General features: G+C 44.1%; 1 protein-coding gene across 3 annotated transcripts in view; it reads left to right on the top strand.

The window, feature by feature from the left end:
- Positions 1 to 15028, top strand: part of net1 (neuroepithelial cell transforming 1) — a 37273-nt gene extending 22245 nt beyond the window's left edge. For 2 of the 3 annotated variants that reach the window (XM_037760111.1, XM_037760112.1), the window contains 8 exons: positions 10957 to 11064; positions 11198 to 11362; positions 11763 to 11825; positions 12029 to 12202; positions 12294 to 12551; positions 12663 to 12833; positions 12971 to 13157; positions 13254 to 15028. In XM_037760111.1, coding sequence (XP_037616039.1) covers positions 10957 to 11064; positions 11198 to 11362; positions 11763 to 11825; positions 12029 to 12202; positions 12294 to 12551; positions 12663 to 12833; positions 12971 to 13157; positions 13254 to 13711 — 1584 coding nt within the window. In that variant the 3' untranslated portion in view covers positions 13712 to 15028. Of the gene's footprint in view, positions 1 to 8369; positions 8658 to 10956; positions 11065 to 11197; positions 11363 to 11762; positions 11826 to 12028; positions 12203 to 12293; positions 12552 to 12662; positions 12834 to 12970; positions 13158 to 13253 lie in introns of those variants that run through there. The other variant, XM_037760113.1, reaches the window with a different exon arrangement.
- The last annotated feature ends 2132 nt before the right edge of the window (positions 15029 to 17160 follow it).

The following is a 17160-nucleotide window of genomic DNA, read 5'->3' as shown; positions in this document are numbered from 1 at the left end:
ACCTATGTTTGGATTGTAATTTTGGGAAATTGGTACGCATTCATCTCTTGTTATATGAACGGTTGTTTTATACACACGTCTAATAATTGTCCTGCGTCCTTTCCTGAACCTGAGCGTTCGTGATACCTTAATAAATGAAGGTTGATCGCCGTCATGTCCCTTCAGTCTTCCCCCGTCCAACACAGTGGACAGATATCGCTCATCCAGACATCTCTACATATCTGATTGAATCCCGTCAGGCTGAGTGTTGTCTGTGAATAACCAACATGTTAACAGCCAACTGTTTGGCTGAGATTTAGTTGGAGACGCCAGTCTGATGCTGCTATAACGTTAATGTATGACTGTATTACTCAAGCTCACGTTAGCTAGTTTGACGGCTCTGAGTTTCAGCAGTTTGGTTGTATTTTGCGTATTTTTTCCTGCTGCTACTTAGTCGTTTTTGGGGGGTTTTTTTGTAACGGATGACTGTAAATTTAAATTGTACGGACCCAGTAGTAGAGGTAAAATACTGCCCCCTGTTTCTCTGGATTATGTGGCCAGATCGTACACATTGCACCTTTTTAGGTAAAAGTCAGAGTTGCAAGGAATGGTCTAAGAAAGCTATTCTTTTGCAGTATCTTTTTGTTTTGTTGTGTAATGTTTAATAGTTAATTTGCTATGATTAGGGCTGCAACTAACAGCTTCAGTATTGAAGTATAGTCTGCCGATCCCAATTTCTCAGAGCCCAAGATGACAAATGTGGTTTTGTCTGAGCAATAATCCAAAACCAGAAGACGTTAGGCTACATCTTCCTATGATATATGAGAGAGAGAAGCAGTAAATCATCACATGAAAGGCTGGAACTAGAACGTTCCGACTGAAACAATTAATTGACTAGTTGCTGACTTATTGTCTCGGCGCTAGCTTTGATTGGGGGCGTAATGGTACACAACATTCTGTGTGGTTCAGTACATACTTGAGGCTACATGAGCTATTCATCCCCGGGGGTTAACCCAACAAGCATGGTTTCATCTAACAGACAACAACTGTCCCGCTGCCTGAGTTCTCCAGGTGAAATGGCAGCACTTTGAAGCGTATGTGCTAAGTCAGACATAGATAGACCCGATTAGACACTAGACTATTTGGCGACTTGAATACGTTGGTTCAAGGGGAGTACTGAACTGAACATCCTGTATCAAACAGTTTGAGACATTACATTCCCACCTGTGGTACAGTTACTGGTCAGGGTGAAGCACATTCACAAGGTCAGTTCCTTTTTTAAAAAAGACCAACACAAAAATGATTCTGCAAATATAAGTCCATAGTCAGAAGTTCTCTTCTTTAGAGGAATGTTAGATTTGAGTGATATTTGCCTACTAATGCACCTGTTGAATCAGAGTGAGCCTCTCACGGTATATGCAATTTGATATATCAATATATATTATTTAGGCCTGTCAATTGATTAAAATATTTAATCGCATGATTGTCCGTATTTAATAAAATAAAATATAAAATATGCGCCATTAATCACGCATATTTTATCTGTTCAAAATATATATATAATATTATTTAGCGCGAGTCAGTAGTACATGGTACCGATGGATACATCAGGTTTTCTAGTTTCAGATGATACCAGTATCTTCACTCTAGCTTTAAAACTGAGCCGATACAACCTAAAAGAAATCACAAGTTAAGTTAATTCGTTATTACCGTGTTAACTTTGTTAACCCTTATTAATATTATTATGATATATTTCATTCTCTGAAAGAAATCAATTGAGAAACTGTCTAATCAGCAGACGGGAATGTTTGTTTTTGGCTGATACCTTTCAGATAAATGGACTCTGTTACGCTGATCCTGAGAATCTGATATGGCCAGAAAACATTCCTGCATGTTGATGTGCAACATCACCCACAATGGCGTTAAACACCCCGACGTATTAAAGTAACGGCTACCACGGAAACTCTCTGACGCCAGAAGAGCATCACTCCTCATATATATATTAATCATCATATCAACCCACTCTACTGTGGAACTGTCAAACCCATCCTGTCTGCTGTCGGAGTGCCGTCAACTACGATGTTGTCACAATAAGAACTCACAGGAAATGACGCACATTGATGTTTGAGAAACGTAACATGAGTGTGAATTCCCTGAAAGACATGGAAAATGAAACCTTTTCTCCGCTTTCGTTTCACTGAAAACACGGCATTTTCCTGCTGAGAGGATAGTTTTTGGTGAAAACTAGAGCTGTCAATGGATTAAAATATTGAATCACGATTAATCACACATTTTGTATCTGTTCAAAATGTATTTTAAAGGGAGATTTGTCAAGTATTTAATCCTCTTATCAACATGGGTGTGGACAAATATGCTGCTTTATTGCAAATGTATGTATATATTTATTATTGTGAATCAATTAACAACACAAAACAATGACAGATATTGATCCAGAAACCCTCACAGGTACTGCATTTAGCATAAAACAATATGCTCCAATCATAACATGGCAAACTGCAGCCCAACAGGCAACAACAGCTGTCAGTGTGTCAGTGTGCTGACTTGACTATGACTTGCCCCAAACTGCATGTGATTATCATAAAGTGGGCATGTCTGTAAAGGGGAGACTCGTGGGTACCCATAGAACCCATTTACATTCACTGATCTGGAGGTCAGAGGTCAACGGACCCCTTTGCGAATGACCGTGCCAGTTTTTCCTCGACAACATTTAGTGTAAGTTTGGAGCGTGATTTAACCTCCTTCATGACAAGCTAGTATGACATGGTTGGTACCGATGGATTCTTTAGATTTTGTAGTTTCATATGATACCAGTATCTTCACTCTGGCTTTAAAACTGAGCTCGCTACAACCTCCAGAAGATCGATTGCGTTAAGGCGTTATTATGGTTAGCCCTAGTGAAAACATAGATATGATCCTTTGCACTATAGTGATGTTGTGTCGCCCCTGTGACTCCCATGTACACATGCCACCATGACTTATGACTTCACATGCACTTGTTTTTATGTTCTGTTCCTATCAAAGCGGTTTCACTGTGAGTCTTAGTTACCGCTCTGTGTTTGGTAGCAACCGGCGCTGCTCTGGGTGTGTGAACGGAGAGCTGACTAAGCCGTAGCATGTCAGTCTGCTGTTCATTGTTCCTACAGGCCGCTGTGTGATTAGATCACTGTCTACATCCTCTGTTTCGTCATCTTCTTTTTGTAAACTTGTAGTCACAGAGGAGTGGAGGTATTTATAGTTCCTCCCACTCCTCAAAACAGAAACTGGAAGCTGGATCAATAGCAGTTAAGATCTCTCAATCACGCCTTCACTGGGGGCTGTATTCAGAAACTCCTCCTAAACCCCTCTGGGGATGGGGGGTTTCAACTTTACCTGCAAAGGAAATTAGTTATAATTGCCTTCTTCATAACCCTAGTGGGGTTGCAGCGGTTTATCATGGTATTTAAATAGACAGTTCTCATACATACTGTATCTACGGTGTATACAGGAGCAGCGCTGTCGTGCACCGACCTACACTATGTGTTAGTTGTTAATAACCAAAGGACATTATTAGCTCACAACTGATGTTATTTTTCATTTAGTAGAAACTGGTATCATTGTAAACTGTAAAACCTGATGAATCCATCGGTACCAACCAGGTCAGACTAGCTGGTCATGAAGGAGGTTAAATAACGCTCCAAACTTACGCTAAATGTTGGCGAGGAAAAACCGGCATGTCCATTTTCAAAGGGGTCCCTTGACCTCTGACCTCCAGATCAGTGAATGTAAATGGGTTCTATGGGTACCCACGAGTCTCCCCTTTACAGACATGCCCACTTTATGATCATCACATGCAGTTTGGGGCAAGTCATAGTCAAGTCAGCACACTGACACACTGACAGCTGTTGTTGCCTGTTGGGCTGCAGTTTGCCATGTTATGATTGGAGCATATTGTTTGATGCTAAATGCAGTGCCTGTGAGGGTTTCTGGATCAATATCTGTCATTGATTTGTGTTGTTAATTGATTTACAATAATAAATATATACATGCATTTGCATAAAGCAGCATATTTGTCCACTCCTATGTTGATAAGAGTATTAAATACTTGACAAATCTCCCTTTAAAGGTTCATTTTGAACTGATAAAAAATGTGTGATTAAACGCGATTCAATATTTTAATCCATTGACAGCTCTAGTTTTCACCAAAAACAATCCTCTCAGCAGGAACATGCCGTGTTTTCAGTGAAATGAAAGCGGAGTAAAGGTTTCACATTCCAGCTCTGAGACTTTCAGGGAATTCACCCTCATGTTATGTTGCTCAAACATCAATGTGCGTCATTTTCCTGTAAAAAGCCACTCAGGAGACAGCAGACAGGATGGGTTTGACAGTTCCACAGTAGAGTGGGTTGATAATAAATATATACATACATTTGCATAAAGCAGCATATTTGTCCACTCCCATGTTGATAAGAGGATTAAATACTTGACAAATCTCCCTTTAAGGTACATTTTGAACAGACTGTGTGATTAATTTGCGATTAATGGTGATTAAGTATGTGCAATCATGTGATTAATCACGATTAAATAGTTTAATTGACAGCCCTAGTTAATAAACATTACCTACCCTAGCTTTCAAAATAAGTTTTCAAATCAGCCGCTGATGCAGTCTGTGAGAGAGCGTAAAAATAAATACCAAGAAATGAAAAATAAATGCAAAAATATTGTGCATTGTGTCTCTTTCTGTAGCAGTCCTGTCATGTCTGACATAAAGTCACCACAAACATTTATGTAACTGATATTTCCACATTTATTTTCACTCAAATAAATGACTGTCTTGATAAAAAGTGTTGGATCAGCAGAGGGCAGCAGCTCCTCCGCCGTCCTCTTGTTGTTTTAAGTCAGTCAGCAGTGTTCCTTCGGCCCAGAGCTGCCTGCTTAATGCTGTAATCAGGCCGTGTGTCTGCACTCACTGCTGCTGCTGATGTGGAGGTTCAGTAGAGCCCCCCCTACCAGGCCTCGGGGCTCAGTCCGTCGCTGGCACGCCATAGGTTAGACAGCGGTGAAACTGCATTACTCACCCCACAACTCCACCGCTGTGTGAGCGCAGACTGCCGCGTATACACACACGCGTGTCTGTGTATTTTTTGGAGTGTAAATCACGGCTGCTCTCCAGCTGCAGCTCGGTGTGACCTCGGGGCTGCGAGGGCCGGGCACGCCGAGCCACGTTTGTGTTTAGTTTTTATAGCCAGACGTACAGCTGATTCAGCCCCAGGTCTCCCCATACGGTGAGTAACAGCAGGACTCCACACACACCGTCTTCTGGAGGCACGCACAGACGACACACAGACAGACACATTCACTTTTTATTAGATCCCCTATGACTCCTCAGTCTGCATAGTTCCTCGTATTGATCAGTCGCTTGGCTCATGACGCTGTCACGCCGCTTTGTTTTGGTGGTTTATGGGTGATGTATGAAATCCCTCCTGACAGCTCCATCAACAAATAAACCCCCAAAAGAACAAGGTGTCAACGTCCACACACCTCCATCAGCATCTGTGTTTCAACAGTCCTGTTTCACACCTCCACGTTGACCCAGGAGGGTGAAGCAGAGCCATGAACGAGGCTCGTCCATTTGACCACAACACACACACACACACATTGTGACACCCTGCCTCGCAGTACCTCCACATTAGCCGCTCCATCAGGCCACCAACACCTCCAACTATACGCGGTGCATTTGTGCACCAGGGTGTGCAGAGTCCTTCAGCCATGTGTCTGGGTCAGAGGTCTGCAACCTGCGTCTCTTCAGCTCCTCTCCAGCGGCTCCCTGTGGATTTATAAACATGGAAATGAAAAACTGTTTTATGTTTACATTTTCATTTTTATTTATCATTGTTGTAGGTCTATGGTACGACAGTACGACGGAGCATTAGGGCCACATTGAGGAAAAAAAATACATCTGAGATTTAGAGAATAAAGTCATAATATTATAAAGTAGTAATTTTACGTGTTATTTTCTTTTTTTCTCGTAATATTATGACTTTATTCTGATAAAGTTATGACTTTATTCTCGTAATATTATGACTTTTTTCTGATAAAGTTATGACTTTATTCTCGTAATATTACGACTTTTTTTCTCGTAAAGTTACGACTTTATTCTTGTAATATTACGACTTTATTTCTCGTAAAGTTACAACTTTATTCTCATAATATTACGACTTTATTCTCGTTAAGTTACGACTTTATTCTTGTAATATTACGACTTTATTCTCGTTAAGTTACGACTTTATTCTTGTAATATTACGACTTTTTTTCTCGTACAGTTATGACTTTATTCTCGTAATATCACGACTTTATTCTGGTAATCTCCGTAGTACATTTTGCACTTTGGCCCTCACTGCATTAGACTTGTATACTAAATAGTCTTTTGATGATAAAGGTTGCTGACCTCTGACCTCTGGTCTGGGTGAATCTCCCAGGCTGTGGGCACACACACACACACACACATGAAAAACAGTTGATTTGGACTTCTTTGTCTTTACTGAAACCATTCAACATGTTGCCCTTTCCCCCAATTAGTAGTCCAATCAACATATGGGTGGCAGTTGCAACCCCCCCCCCGCCCCAGTGGTATTCAATATACAGGTTTCAGTTCAAACATCTGGCTGAGTGTGTCACAGAGCCGTCTCTATTGATATTCTAATTGATCACCTCCCTCCAGTCCAGATGATGAGACCTGATAACGGCTCTGTTTAAAGCAGAAACTGCTTTGATAATTAGCGAATGAGAAATAGGCCACATAATCACTTTGTAGTTTGGTAATGAGTATATTAAAACAAATTAGTCGTTTAGAAGTTGAGACAAAATAGTCTCTCTTTTGTGTTAGGGCTGCGATCGAGCCTTTGATGACTGTAACGCTCATTAATGTGGTAGAATACAGAATAATAGAAGCTGATATCACAAGTAAAGTAATCTATAAGTAACAAACAGTCATCAGTTTCTGAAATACGCTGGGCAATATGACAATATATATATCGTCAAAACGATATAAAATGCTTATCGTATATATTTTTCTATATGGTTTCTGTGTTTTAGGGGCTTCAACTAACTATTCTTTTCATTGTCGATCAATCTGTCCATTATTTTCTCGATTAATTGATCAGTTGTTTGGTCTATAAAATGGTAAAAAATGTCGATCAGTGTTTCCCAAAGCCCAACATGACGTCCTCAAACTCAAATATATTCACTTTACCGTCACAGAAAAGAAAAGAAACCAGAAAATATTCACATTTAAGAAGCTGGAATACTCAAACCAATTAATCGATTATCAAAACATTTGACAATTAATTTAATCGTTTACAACTAATTGATTAATTGTTGCAGCTTTACTATATATATTTATTTTTCTCTCTATAATTTCACTTCAAACTTTACACTCAAGTTCTTAAAATGAGAAATGCGCAGAGATATAGAAATATTATTTACATGGGCACACACGGTCACCTCCAGGCGTGTGTATTAATATTATATTAATAATATTAATGTATATGTGCATGCGTGCTAACCCATGGAGCTATATTGTAGTACATCTCTTCTCAAAAACATCCTCCATATTCCTGATTTTATGGGTTCCCCTTTCCATATCTTTTACTCTTTGAATTAAACTTTTCCATTTTATAAAACCATTTTTTCCAACCTTTTGTTATCTGCTTCAGCGCCGTGATTCTGAGTACTCTAAATAAGTAACGTTCATCTTTCCAATTCATCTTTTAGTCTATAAAATGTCAGAAAATAGCAAAGCAAAGTCTTCAAATTGCTCATTTTGTTGGACCTACAGTCCAAAAACACCAAATATAAGCAGTAAATATTCACATTTAATAAGCTGGAACCAAAAATGTTTTTGCGTAATAAATGAAAAAAATGAACTAGTAACATTTTTTATAATCACTGAATGGCTCTATTAGTCACCATAAATAATGATTTCCAGCGTAGTTGACTGTATCTTTTTACAACTCTTTCATAACTGAATGTCAGAGAATCATTAATGTTTATGTAAAAAAACAAATAATGTTCTTACAGTTTCATCTATTTAATTCATTTCTCTGGGTTTTACTGGAAAGGTTTAATCTTCTTTTCCAACGTCCATTTAACATTGAACCCTCATGAGACTTTGTTTAACGTCAGCTCAGTTCAGCAGTAAAGCGTCACGCATGATCTTCAGATTTCTCACTAGTGTTTTCACTGTGAGGATGAGCAACAGAGAGCCTGCAGGGGCAGCTTCTCTCCACTTCCAAGTAAAACTGACCCGCCTTGTCTGCAGCCGTATGAGGGCTGAGCTCCTCCCTCCGGTCTGGGCTCCTGGTATAAAGCCCTCCCTCCCTCAGCACAACTCAGACTCAAAGTTTAGGAAGTGTGTGAGAGAGAGAGAGGAGCTTACACACCAAGAAGAAGAAGAAGAAGAAGAAGAGGGGGAAGGTGTATTTATTCATTTTGTTTGTCCTCACCCAACGATGTGGATTACTTCAAGCTGACCTGCCAGGAAGGATTAAAAAAGAAAAAAAGGATATCAGTGTTTTTGATTGAAAGCTATGGTGGCTTACGATGAACTGGGTAGCTTGGTGCCTATCAAACGGACTCTGCAAGTGATAGACTACCAGAACCAAGCCAACAAAGAGTCAGAGGTGAGATACAACGACACACCGTGGTGGTGGTATTTCTGCTTTGTTTCACCTGTGTGAATGTTTGAGAGGAACTCCTTTAGATGAGGTCATATGTTTGTGAGATAGTGAGTGAATCAGAGCCTAACCCTGCTTTTATCTCACTGTTTGTGTCCATGTGGGTGTGCTTTTAATTGCCTTGTGAAATGAGACTTTGGACTTTGAAGAAGTTTGAGCTGGAAAAGTTAATCATTGGATTACACTGGACTGACCTCCTCCCCCCCCCTGTTAGTCTGTTAGAATAAACACGCATGGCAGCTCAGCCTCGGTGGGATACGGAGAGAGAGATCACATCTGTTGACCTCTGACATTTGAAGTGGAAGCAGGTTATCTGGGATTCAGCCTTTTCCTCAGAGAGCAGCTGCAGACACATTTAAAGGCAGCCAGGTGTTGAAACCCAGGTGTGCTCTCTGTTCAGTCCAGCTCCTTCCTTCCTTCCCCTTTTCGATGGTTCTCTTTCGGAAGGAGATTTCAGGAACATGTGGTTTCATTGACAGTAAGCCGCTCGATAAAGGAGAAGTCTCTTGAGGACAATTCATGAAGCGAGTCCTGCACACGAGACGCCCCCTTTCAGCCTGACCTCGACTCTTTCATTCGCGGTCTGACTGCTCTTAAGACTCGTCCGTCACGAGGTTACATCAAAGGGGAAAGCACAGGAAGCGGTTTCGGGGATCCGTGAAAAGAAACTCCTGATGTGTTTAAAGTTGCACCGCACATGCACATGCACAATATGTCTGGAGGAGGGTTGTTGGCGTTTGCATTGATAGAAATAGCTTTCCAAAGCAGCAGCACAAACCCCGGATCTGTGTGGTTTCCTGAAGTGAGCCAGACTCGCCGTAACTCTGTGGAGCTCCCGGGGGTCAAACTGCCAGGAATAGCAACTTTCACCCCGTCCGCCTGCACAGTTTCACTCTACAGCTGATAAACAAAGAGCAGGACTAGTGGCCTTTTGTTATTCTGGGGGCTGGATCCCAAAGGACCGGAAGGGCAGCATGGCCAACATGCGTTCATCACATATTGACTTTGGAAATAGTTTTCTTTGTCTACTGATATTAAAAGGTCACAGATTAGACTCAGGCAAGTCGAAGTCAAAGACGTTCTTGTCTTTGCATGTAGACCACAGTCCACATGTGGCACCTCTTTGCCACTAGAGGGCTCTGCTAAGTTCTCAAGACTGGTTGTCTGGCTGCTCCGGTCCAATGCGAGGAGACCCAGAGCAGCCAGACCGTGGAGTCGACCGCAGCCGCAGCAGACCGAGTGGATCTGTTCCACAGCTGTGTCCGCAGAGCCCCGGAGGAGCCTCAATGGCTGCTCTGTTTCCCAGATTTACGCTGAGCCAAGGCAAAAAACAATCCCCCATTTGGCCTGAGTCAGGAGAAAAGCACATTTAGCAGTGCGCTGCTCCATTTCAGAGAGTCATTAGTGTGAAGTTCTGGAGGAAGTGCAAACTTTGGAGATGCTAATTACGGCCGTCTCATGAAGAGGCTCTGAAATCATTAGATCTGCAGCTCTTTGATTCCTGCAGCCTGTTGTTGTTGGCACGAGGCCGAGCAGCTCTCTGCTTTCTCCCAGCCTCAGGGTGAGGGGGGGTTACCTGGCCCAGGTGTAGTGCTGCTCTCACGCGAGGCCTGTCTCGACTCGCCGCCGTGCACCCCCCTGCAACGCCACACTGTGTAAACAGATTCACTGACTCCCAGCGGCGGTGGTGGTCTGCTTCTACTGAACTAGTCCTGACGCTCCGTCCCCGCTGCTTCGTGTCCCTGGGAAAGAGCCGTTTATCTCCCACTGAGTGATGGGACACATCCACTCTCAAGTGGTAGCTGTAGCTGTTGTCGGGCCAGATAGCGAGGGGGTGGGGGGGTGTCGGAACAGCTGAGAGAAGGGTCTCGTGCATTCCTGGCATTCCTCCAGACTCCCCTTCCTCCGTCCAGACCAGCAGTCAGAGAGGGCCTTTGTGCTCGCTGGGGCTGGCCTGGCTCAGGACTTCTTCACATGATGGAGCCAACAGCTGCCGGGGCTGCTTCCTCCTCCTCCTCAGTATCTCTGTCCGTCCGCCAGTCTGTCTGCCTCGGCTGCAGCTACTCCCGTTTCAGTCAATAATGAGGATTTATGCCTGGATGTGTTTCATCACAAGGCTAATCGCTTACTGCTGAGGTCTGTGGAAATCTCAGTTTGGCGTTACTGATCGATTCGTTCCGACTTTTCTTGGACGAAAAAAAATTGCCCAACTAATCTCTCCTTCCGTTTTTCTCTTCTTCTTCAGGAACCCAGCACAAAGCGTGTCCGTCCTCTCGGCAGGGTGACGTCGCTAGCCAACCTCATCTCACCGGTGAAGAATGGGGCCGTCCGGCGCTTCGGCCAAACCATCCAGGTAAGCTCCCGTGAACATCCCGCACAAAAAGGGAGCTCCTCTGGATGGGCGAGGGTCACCTCTCCTCTGCTGCTCTGCATGTCGCACTTCCAATCGCAACTCGTCTGACATCTTCCTCTTTCCCACGGTGCAGGCCTCCTTCCGGGGCGATGGCAAGTCGCCGGGCGTGCCCCAGAAGCCTTGCAGCAAGGCGGCGGCCCCCACACCGCCCAAAAGGAGGAACAGCACGCTGTGGTCGGAGACGCTAGATGTCCACCAGAAGGGGACTTTCTCCACCAAGGAGATCAAGCGGCAGGAGGTGAGAATCCACACTAAGACATGAAGACGTTGGTTAGTAGTTGTCCAGACGGTGGTGAATTCTCCCCGTCTACCAGACTAGTCTCACATATCTCTGTAGTATTCGTGTCAAATGGTCTAAACGGGGCTAAAAAGCCATCCCGGGCTCATTTCCCCAGTCTGTGTAAGCTCACATATACCTGTCAAAGCCAACCAGCTAGCGCTCTCCTGCCCTACATCCACACTTGTTCTGCATATGTCAGACATCTTAGCCAACTGTCAGAAGCCATAAACTCAGTCGAGCTCAGAGAGCCAGAAGGAGAAGGAGAGTTTGGACCCAGTGCAGTTTTACATTCAGTCTAATTGCTTTCAGCTACAGTAAAGTAATGACATCCCTTTGTGCCCTTTCTCTCCTTCCTCAGGCCATATTTGAGCTGTCTCGTGGAGAACATGACCTGATTGAGGACCTCCAGCTCGCACGCAAGGTTTGTCCTTTTTTTAAATCTCCGAGGCCGAGGGAGTACATATTAAGCAAACAGATTAAATCAACGTCTGGCAGGCCTTCCACACGGCCGAGCCAGAGGCTATAAAAAGACGGGAGTTATTGCTCTGTCTTTCTCTTCTGCTCTTCACGAGCTATTCTTAGATGTTGTTGTTTGACGTTCTGGCTCTCCTCTCCGTACTGCAGGCGTACCACGACCCGATGCTGAAGCTCTCCATCATGTCCGAGGAGGAGCTCACTCACATCTTCGGCAACCTGGACGCCTACATCCCTCTGCACGAGGACCTCCTGGTGCAGCTGTCCAAAGCCACGGGGCCAGACGGGACCGTGGGTCAGATCGGACAGATGTTCGTAAACTGGGTAAGCGTCGCGTCGCCGAGTGCCTCTCGACCTCAGTAGATTTACGATGAGAAAGGCAGCATCGCTTACAGTGTGTCGTCTCCCCCTCCAGCTGCCAAGGCTCAACGCCTACAAGGACTACTGCAGCAACCAACTGGCGGCCAAAGCGCTGCTGGACCAGAAGAAGCAGGACCGGCGGGTGCAGGACTTTCTGCAGCGCTGCATCGAGTCGCCCTTCAGCAGGAAGCTGGACCTGTGGAGCTTCCTGGACATCCCGCGCTCCCGCCTGGTCAAGTACCCGCTGCTGCTTAAAGAGATACTGAGACACACTCCGTCGGAGCACGCAGACGCCGCCAGCCTGGAGGAAGCGGTAAGTCCAGGACGCCGATTTGTTTAACACAAGGACATGGACATTTATCTCTACATCAGTTATCTTAAAACGTTGCTGAAGTTAATATTTTGATTCTGTGTATGTTTCCAGATCACCATCATGCAGGGTGTGCTGTCTGACATCAACATGAAGAAGGGAGAGTCCGAGTGCCAGTACTACATCGACAAGCTGGAGTATCTGGACGACCGGCAGAGAGACCCTCTGATCGAGCAGTGCAAGAGCCTGCTGTGTCACGGCGAGCTGCGCAACAAGAGCGGCACGGTGAGCAACAAGCACCACATCTCGTAGAAGGCTATCAGGCTAGAAACGGCCTGCTTCGCTGACCACCAATCGGCTTCATCATTTAACCATACGAGTGTGTAAGATATGTGGTTTTAACTATTTTTGTTTCCCTCCAGAAGCTGCACGTGTTCCTGTTCACCGAGCTGCTGGTCCTGACCCGGCCCGTCACCAGGAACGAGCGCCAGTGTTTCCAGGTTTACCGGCAGCCGATCCCGGTGCAGGATCTGGTGTTGGAGGACCTGCAGGACGGAGACGTCAGAATGGGCGGCTCCTTCCGAGGCGCTTTCAGCAACGCAGACAAAGGTGAGTCTCGTGTGAAGCAGTTAATGTCGGAGTTTACAGTAGATCGTCTTCTGTCAACAGTTTGCTAATTCTACTTTTTTTCTACTTTCTTCGCAGCCAAGAACATTTTCCGCGTTCGCTCCCAAGACCCGAGCCAGGCGCAGTCCCACACGCTGCAGGTCAACGACGTCTTCCACAAGCAGCAGTGGCTCAACTGCCTCCGCAGCGCCATCTCCGTCCACCGGCCCCTCGGCGAGCCCTCCACGACGCCCTCCCCGCCCGGGAGCGACGTCCGCTCCAAGCGGCGCCCTTCCTCTGTCTCCGCCATCGTCCACATGGAGGAAGCGGACGAGAACTGCCCGCAGCCGGCCTCCTCCCAGTCCGCCCCCGCCTCGCCGTGCAGCAGCAGCAGCAGCAGCGCAACCCCCAGCCCCACCACGACGTCCCCTTCATCGCGCTCCTCCTCCTCGTCTTTATCGACGACGTCTTCGTCGTCGCCGCTCTCCTCGCACAAAACCAAAAAGGACAAGAAGTCTCTGTGTTCTTTAGGGAAGAGGAAAGAGACGATGGTGTGAGCGGAGGTGGAAGGAGGAAATGGACTCCTGGTGGACATCTTGTTATTTTTGTACATAGATGTTAAAAACGTGGCGACACGTGGGACTTGTATTTATGTGTGTCTGCGTGCGTGCGTATTATTACAACAGTGTTCTGTGTTACTGTCCTCTTCGGCAGCTATTTACCCGACCCCTCCATCCTCGTGCATCCCACAGTATTCTGGAGACGTGCACGGCTTCCGCCAGCTCGAAAAAGGGAAGCAGAATAATGAGAAGCAACCGCACACCTCACGCGTGAATCCGTGTGTCGTGATGTTGACTTCTTGAAGATAGAGGTGGTGCGTTCGATCCTGTTTACTCTTAATTTGATATTTAAGCGTTATTTTTAGACCTTTTTTTGGGGGGCTAATGAAAGTTTTACATTTTTATATTCTAAAATGTATTGTAGTATTTTTGTAGGTATCATAAAGCAGCACTGTTTTTAGCTTTTAGGTTAAAGTTATTTGAAATTTTGAGCATGTTTAAAAGGCGAGAAATCCCCCCAAAAAGTTGTACTACACAAAGCTACAAATTTCTCTGTAAAAGTCTGATTTGTTTGGATGAATCAGACGACGCGTCTTATTTTTATACATTCCTTTAATGACAGATGTTAGGACTTGGACACTATTTTATTTTTTCTGCATTTTACTGCAGTCAGAGGCATTAATTTAAATCCAGTGACAGATGAGACTTCAGTCTCTCTCTCTGTTTGAACACTATGAAGTGTAAGTGGCAGCGAATCATCTGATGTCAGAGGAGAGATGAGGAGTTTCGTTGTGAAACAAAATTTTGAACTGAGCCATGTTGGTTTTTGAAAAAGCTGACGGATCACTTTTCAGTGCAGCATCTTGCATGGAGCTTTAGTTTGTGGACACTGCGTGCACCGGTAGAGGCAGCAGGATGTATTTAACCCCGTCCTACCTGAGGGACGGGGACAGTTAAACATGTTAAAGACTGGTCGATGGAAATAAGAGAAAGTTGTTGAAGGAGAAAAGAGAGAAAAGAGAAAAGATGGATAAAGTGTGTTTTATGGAAGTGAAGTAGATCCTCAATGCAAGACGTTAAACTCCATTAACTTCATGTAGAAGTTGATGTGATTATCTTGCTCAGAGATGGATGATAGATGGTAAAAATTAAGTGAGTAACTGATGGAAAAGAGTATGTAGGGGAAGGAAGACAAGAAAAGAAGGTTTGTGTAAGTGCAGAAGAAAAGAGAAGAAGAAGAAGAGAAGGGCAACCTGTTTGCTACGAACTGTATGTAATTAAAGAATAAAGATCTGTGTAAGATTTGCAACTGAACTGTTGGTTTCATGTCTTTATGTTTTTATTTCCTGATGTCTGAATACTGAATATGAAGCTAGAGTCATCACACATTTATTATTTACAGGTTTCATCTTGTTTGTTCAATCAGTACAGAAACAGAAGTATAAAGACAAAGTTCTTGTTTCTACTTTTTGCACTTCAGTTTTTGTACGGATTAATCAAACAAGATAACGTGTTGATCAGTGAGTTTCAGATGTGCTTCCCCTGTTTACAGTCTTTATGCTGAACTAAGCTTATCAGCTGCCAGTTTTCATGCTAAACTGAGTTAACTGGCTGCTGGCTGTAGCTTCGTAGTGAAGGGAACTCGGCATGAGAGGATGATGTAGGTAAAGTTAGTTGAAAAGTGGATCTTCTTATCCAGAAAGCAAAATAAGCGTATTTCCCAAAATGTGAAGCTATATTCTTTTAATAGACTTTAAAATAGAAACAACAGCTTGAACGTCCTCACAGAACTCGTATGACTCACATGACTGAATAGAAGAGTAGAAGAAGAAGAAGAGGAGATAGCCATTTGATTTATAACCGTGCTTATCTCTTAACTAAACAATCAGCTCTGTGTAGCCAACAGAAACATTTCCAGCGGTGGAACTAGTCCGGATCGACATCGCTGCCTGGTTCCTGTTTGACCAAACCTATTTGTTGATAGAGAGACTTTATTGATAGGAAACCCTCACTCTGTCAGGTCTGTGATTTCCATTTAGAAGCTGACAAATGATCCACAAGAGCCTCTCAAACGTGTTAATAAACAGATTGTGTAGTCGCGTGATGATGCATGATGAGTAAAGAGATCTTCATTTCAGCTCCTCACTGAGCTTAAACATTAAATGTTTGTTGGATCGAGGCAGATTTTCTTCCTTTTAATGTGTCTGCTTGGCAGTAGGACCCAGTAATGTTCTCATGTCTGCCTCTCACAAACATTCTCCAAACATTCGCTCATCGCTCTCCGCACAGTCGCCCATTTACTTTAATGGAAGTTGTTGAACGTGCAGCAGCGTTTACAGTCAGTGAAACGAGCGCTGCTCGAACAGCGAGCTGAGACAATAAAACTCTGCTGTCCTGTTCTCTGAATCATTTAACGGTATTCATGGGTATGATTTGACCTTTGACCTTAAATACCAGAGCTGTTTTAGGGAAAGTTCAGGTTAAGTCTTGTGCAAATTTGAAGGTAATTCCAAGTCTTTCAAGTCTCTGAATGCTGATTAAAGGATTCTAGTTTATATTAGCCTACAACTTAAAGGATTTAAAAAACAAAATCCAGCTGCCAGTTTTCATCCTAAACTAAGACCTGAGTTTTTCCTTCCCTCGTAGTCGCAAGTAGCTTGTAGCATGATCTGACGCATCAGCCGTCATAATCAGCTGGTTAAAGTGCTTTCCAGTGTTATTTGTAGCCTACAGTCGGGTGTCATTCAGGTAACAGGATGCCCCCGTTAAAGAAGTTCTTGCTGTTATTGTGAAAACATCATACGATCCTGTGGTTTCAAATGTGCTGTAACTCAAGAACTACTTTGGAAATTTGACTCATTGTTCATTTGGTTGTGGTTTAAAGGTGCAGCAGAGGAAACCTTCTGGTTTGTCCTTCAGCAAAGACAGAGAGTTGCTCTTTATTTGAGTGTTGGAGGCGATTTTAAGACGCCACTCACTCTATAAACTTTAAGCTTCTGTTACATAACCAAGTGGCCTTTTTTGGAGATGTTGTACTTTATGTAACCAGCACCAGAACCTTCTCTGTAACCAGCACCAGAACCCAGTTAGCTGAGTCAGTCCAGGCTCAGACGCAGCAGGACTCTCTCTCTCTCAGTGTTCCAGACTCGTCCCTCTCAGAAAGAAAGAAAGAGCCGTGGGCCGGGTTATTGACGGACGCAGACAGCTGAGCCTCCTGTCAGTGATCCGTCACCGCCACATCCTTTCACACTTCATCTCCCTCACACCAAAAAAAAACCACAAACAGACTCTGACAGCCACAAAGTGCCTTCAGCTTCAGTATCTGAGCGGAAGAGAGATAAACTGGAGGAAGCAGAAACTTCCCTGACTGGTCTGACTCTTTTACCGTAATGTGGAAGTGACCTAATTCATGTGACGATGAGCTGAGGTGGTAGACTTCACCTCCA

The sequence above is a fragment of the Sebastes umbrosus genome, chromosome 23, assembly GCF_015220745.1.
Source record: "Sebastes umbrosus isolate fSebUmb1 chromosome 23, fSebUmb1.pri, whole genome shotgun sequence".
Taxonomy (NCBI): Eukaryota; Metazoa; Chordata; class Actinopteri; order Perciformes; family Sebastidae; genus Sebastes; species Sebastes umbrosus.
Note: the sequence above shows the minus strand (reverse complement) of the source record. Positions and strands in the feature narration are given on the sequence as shown.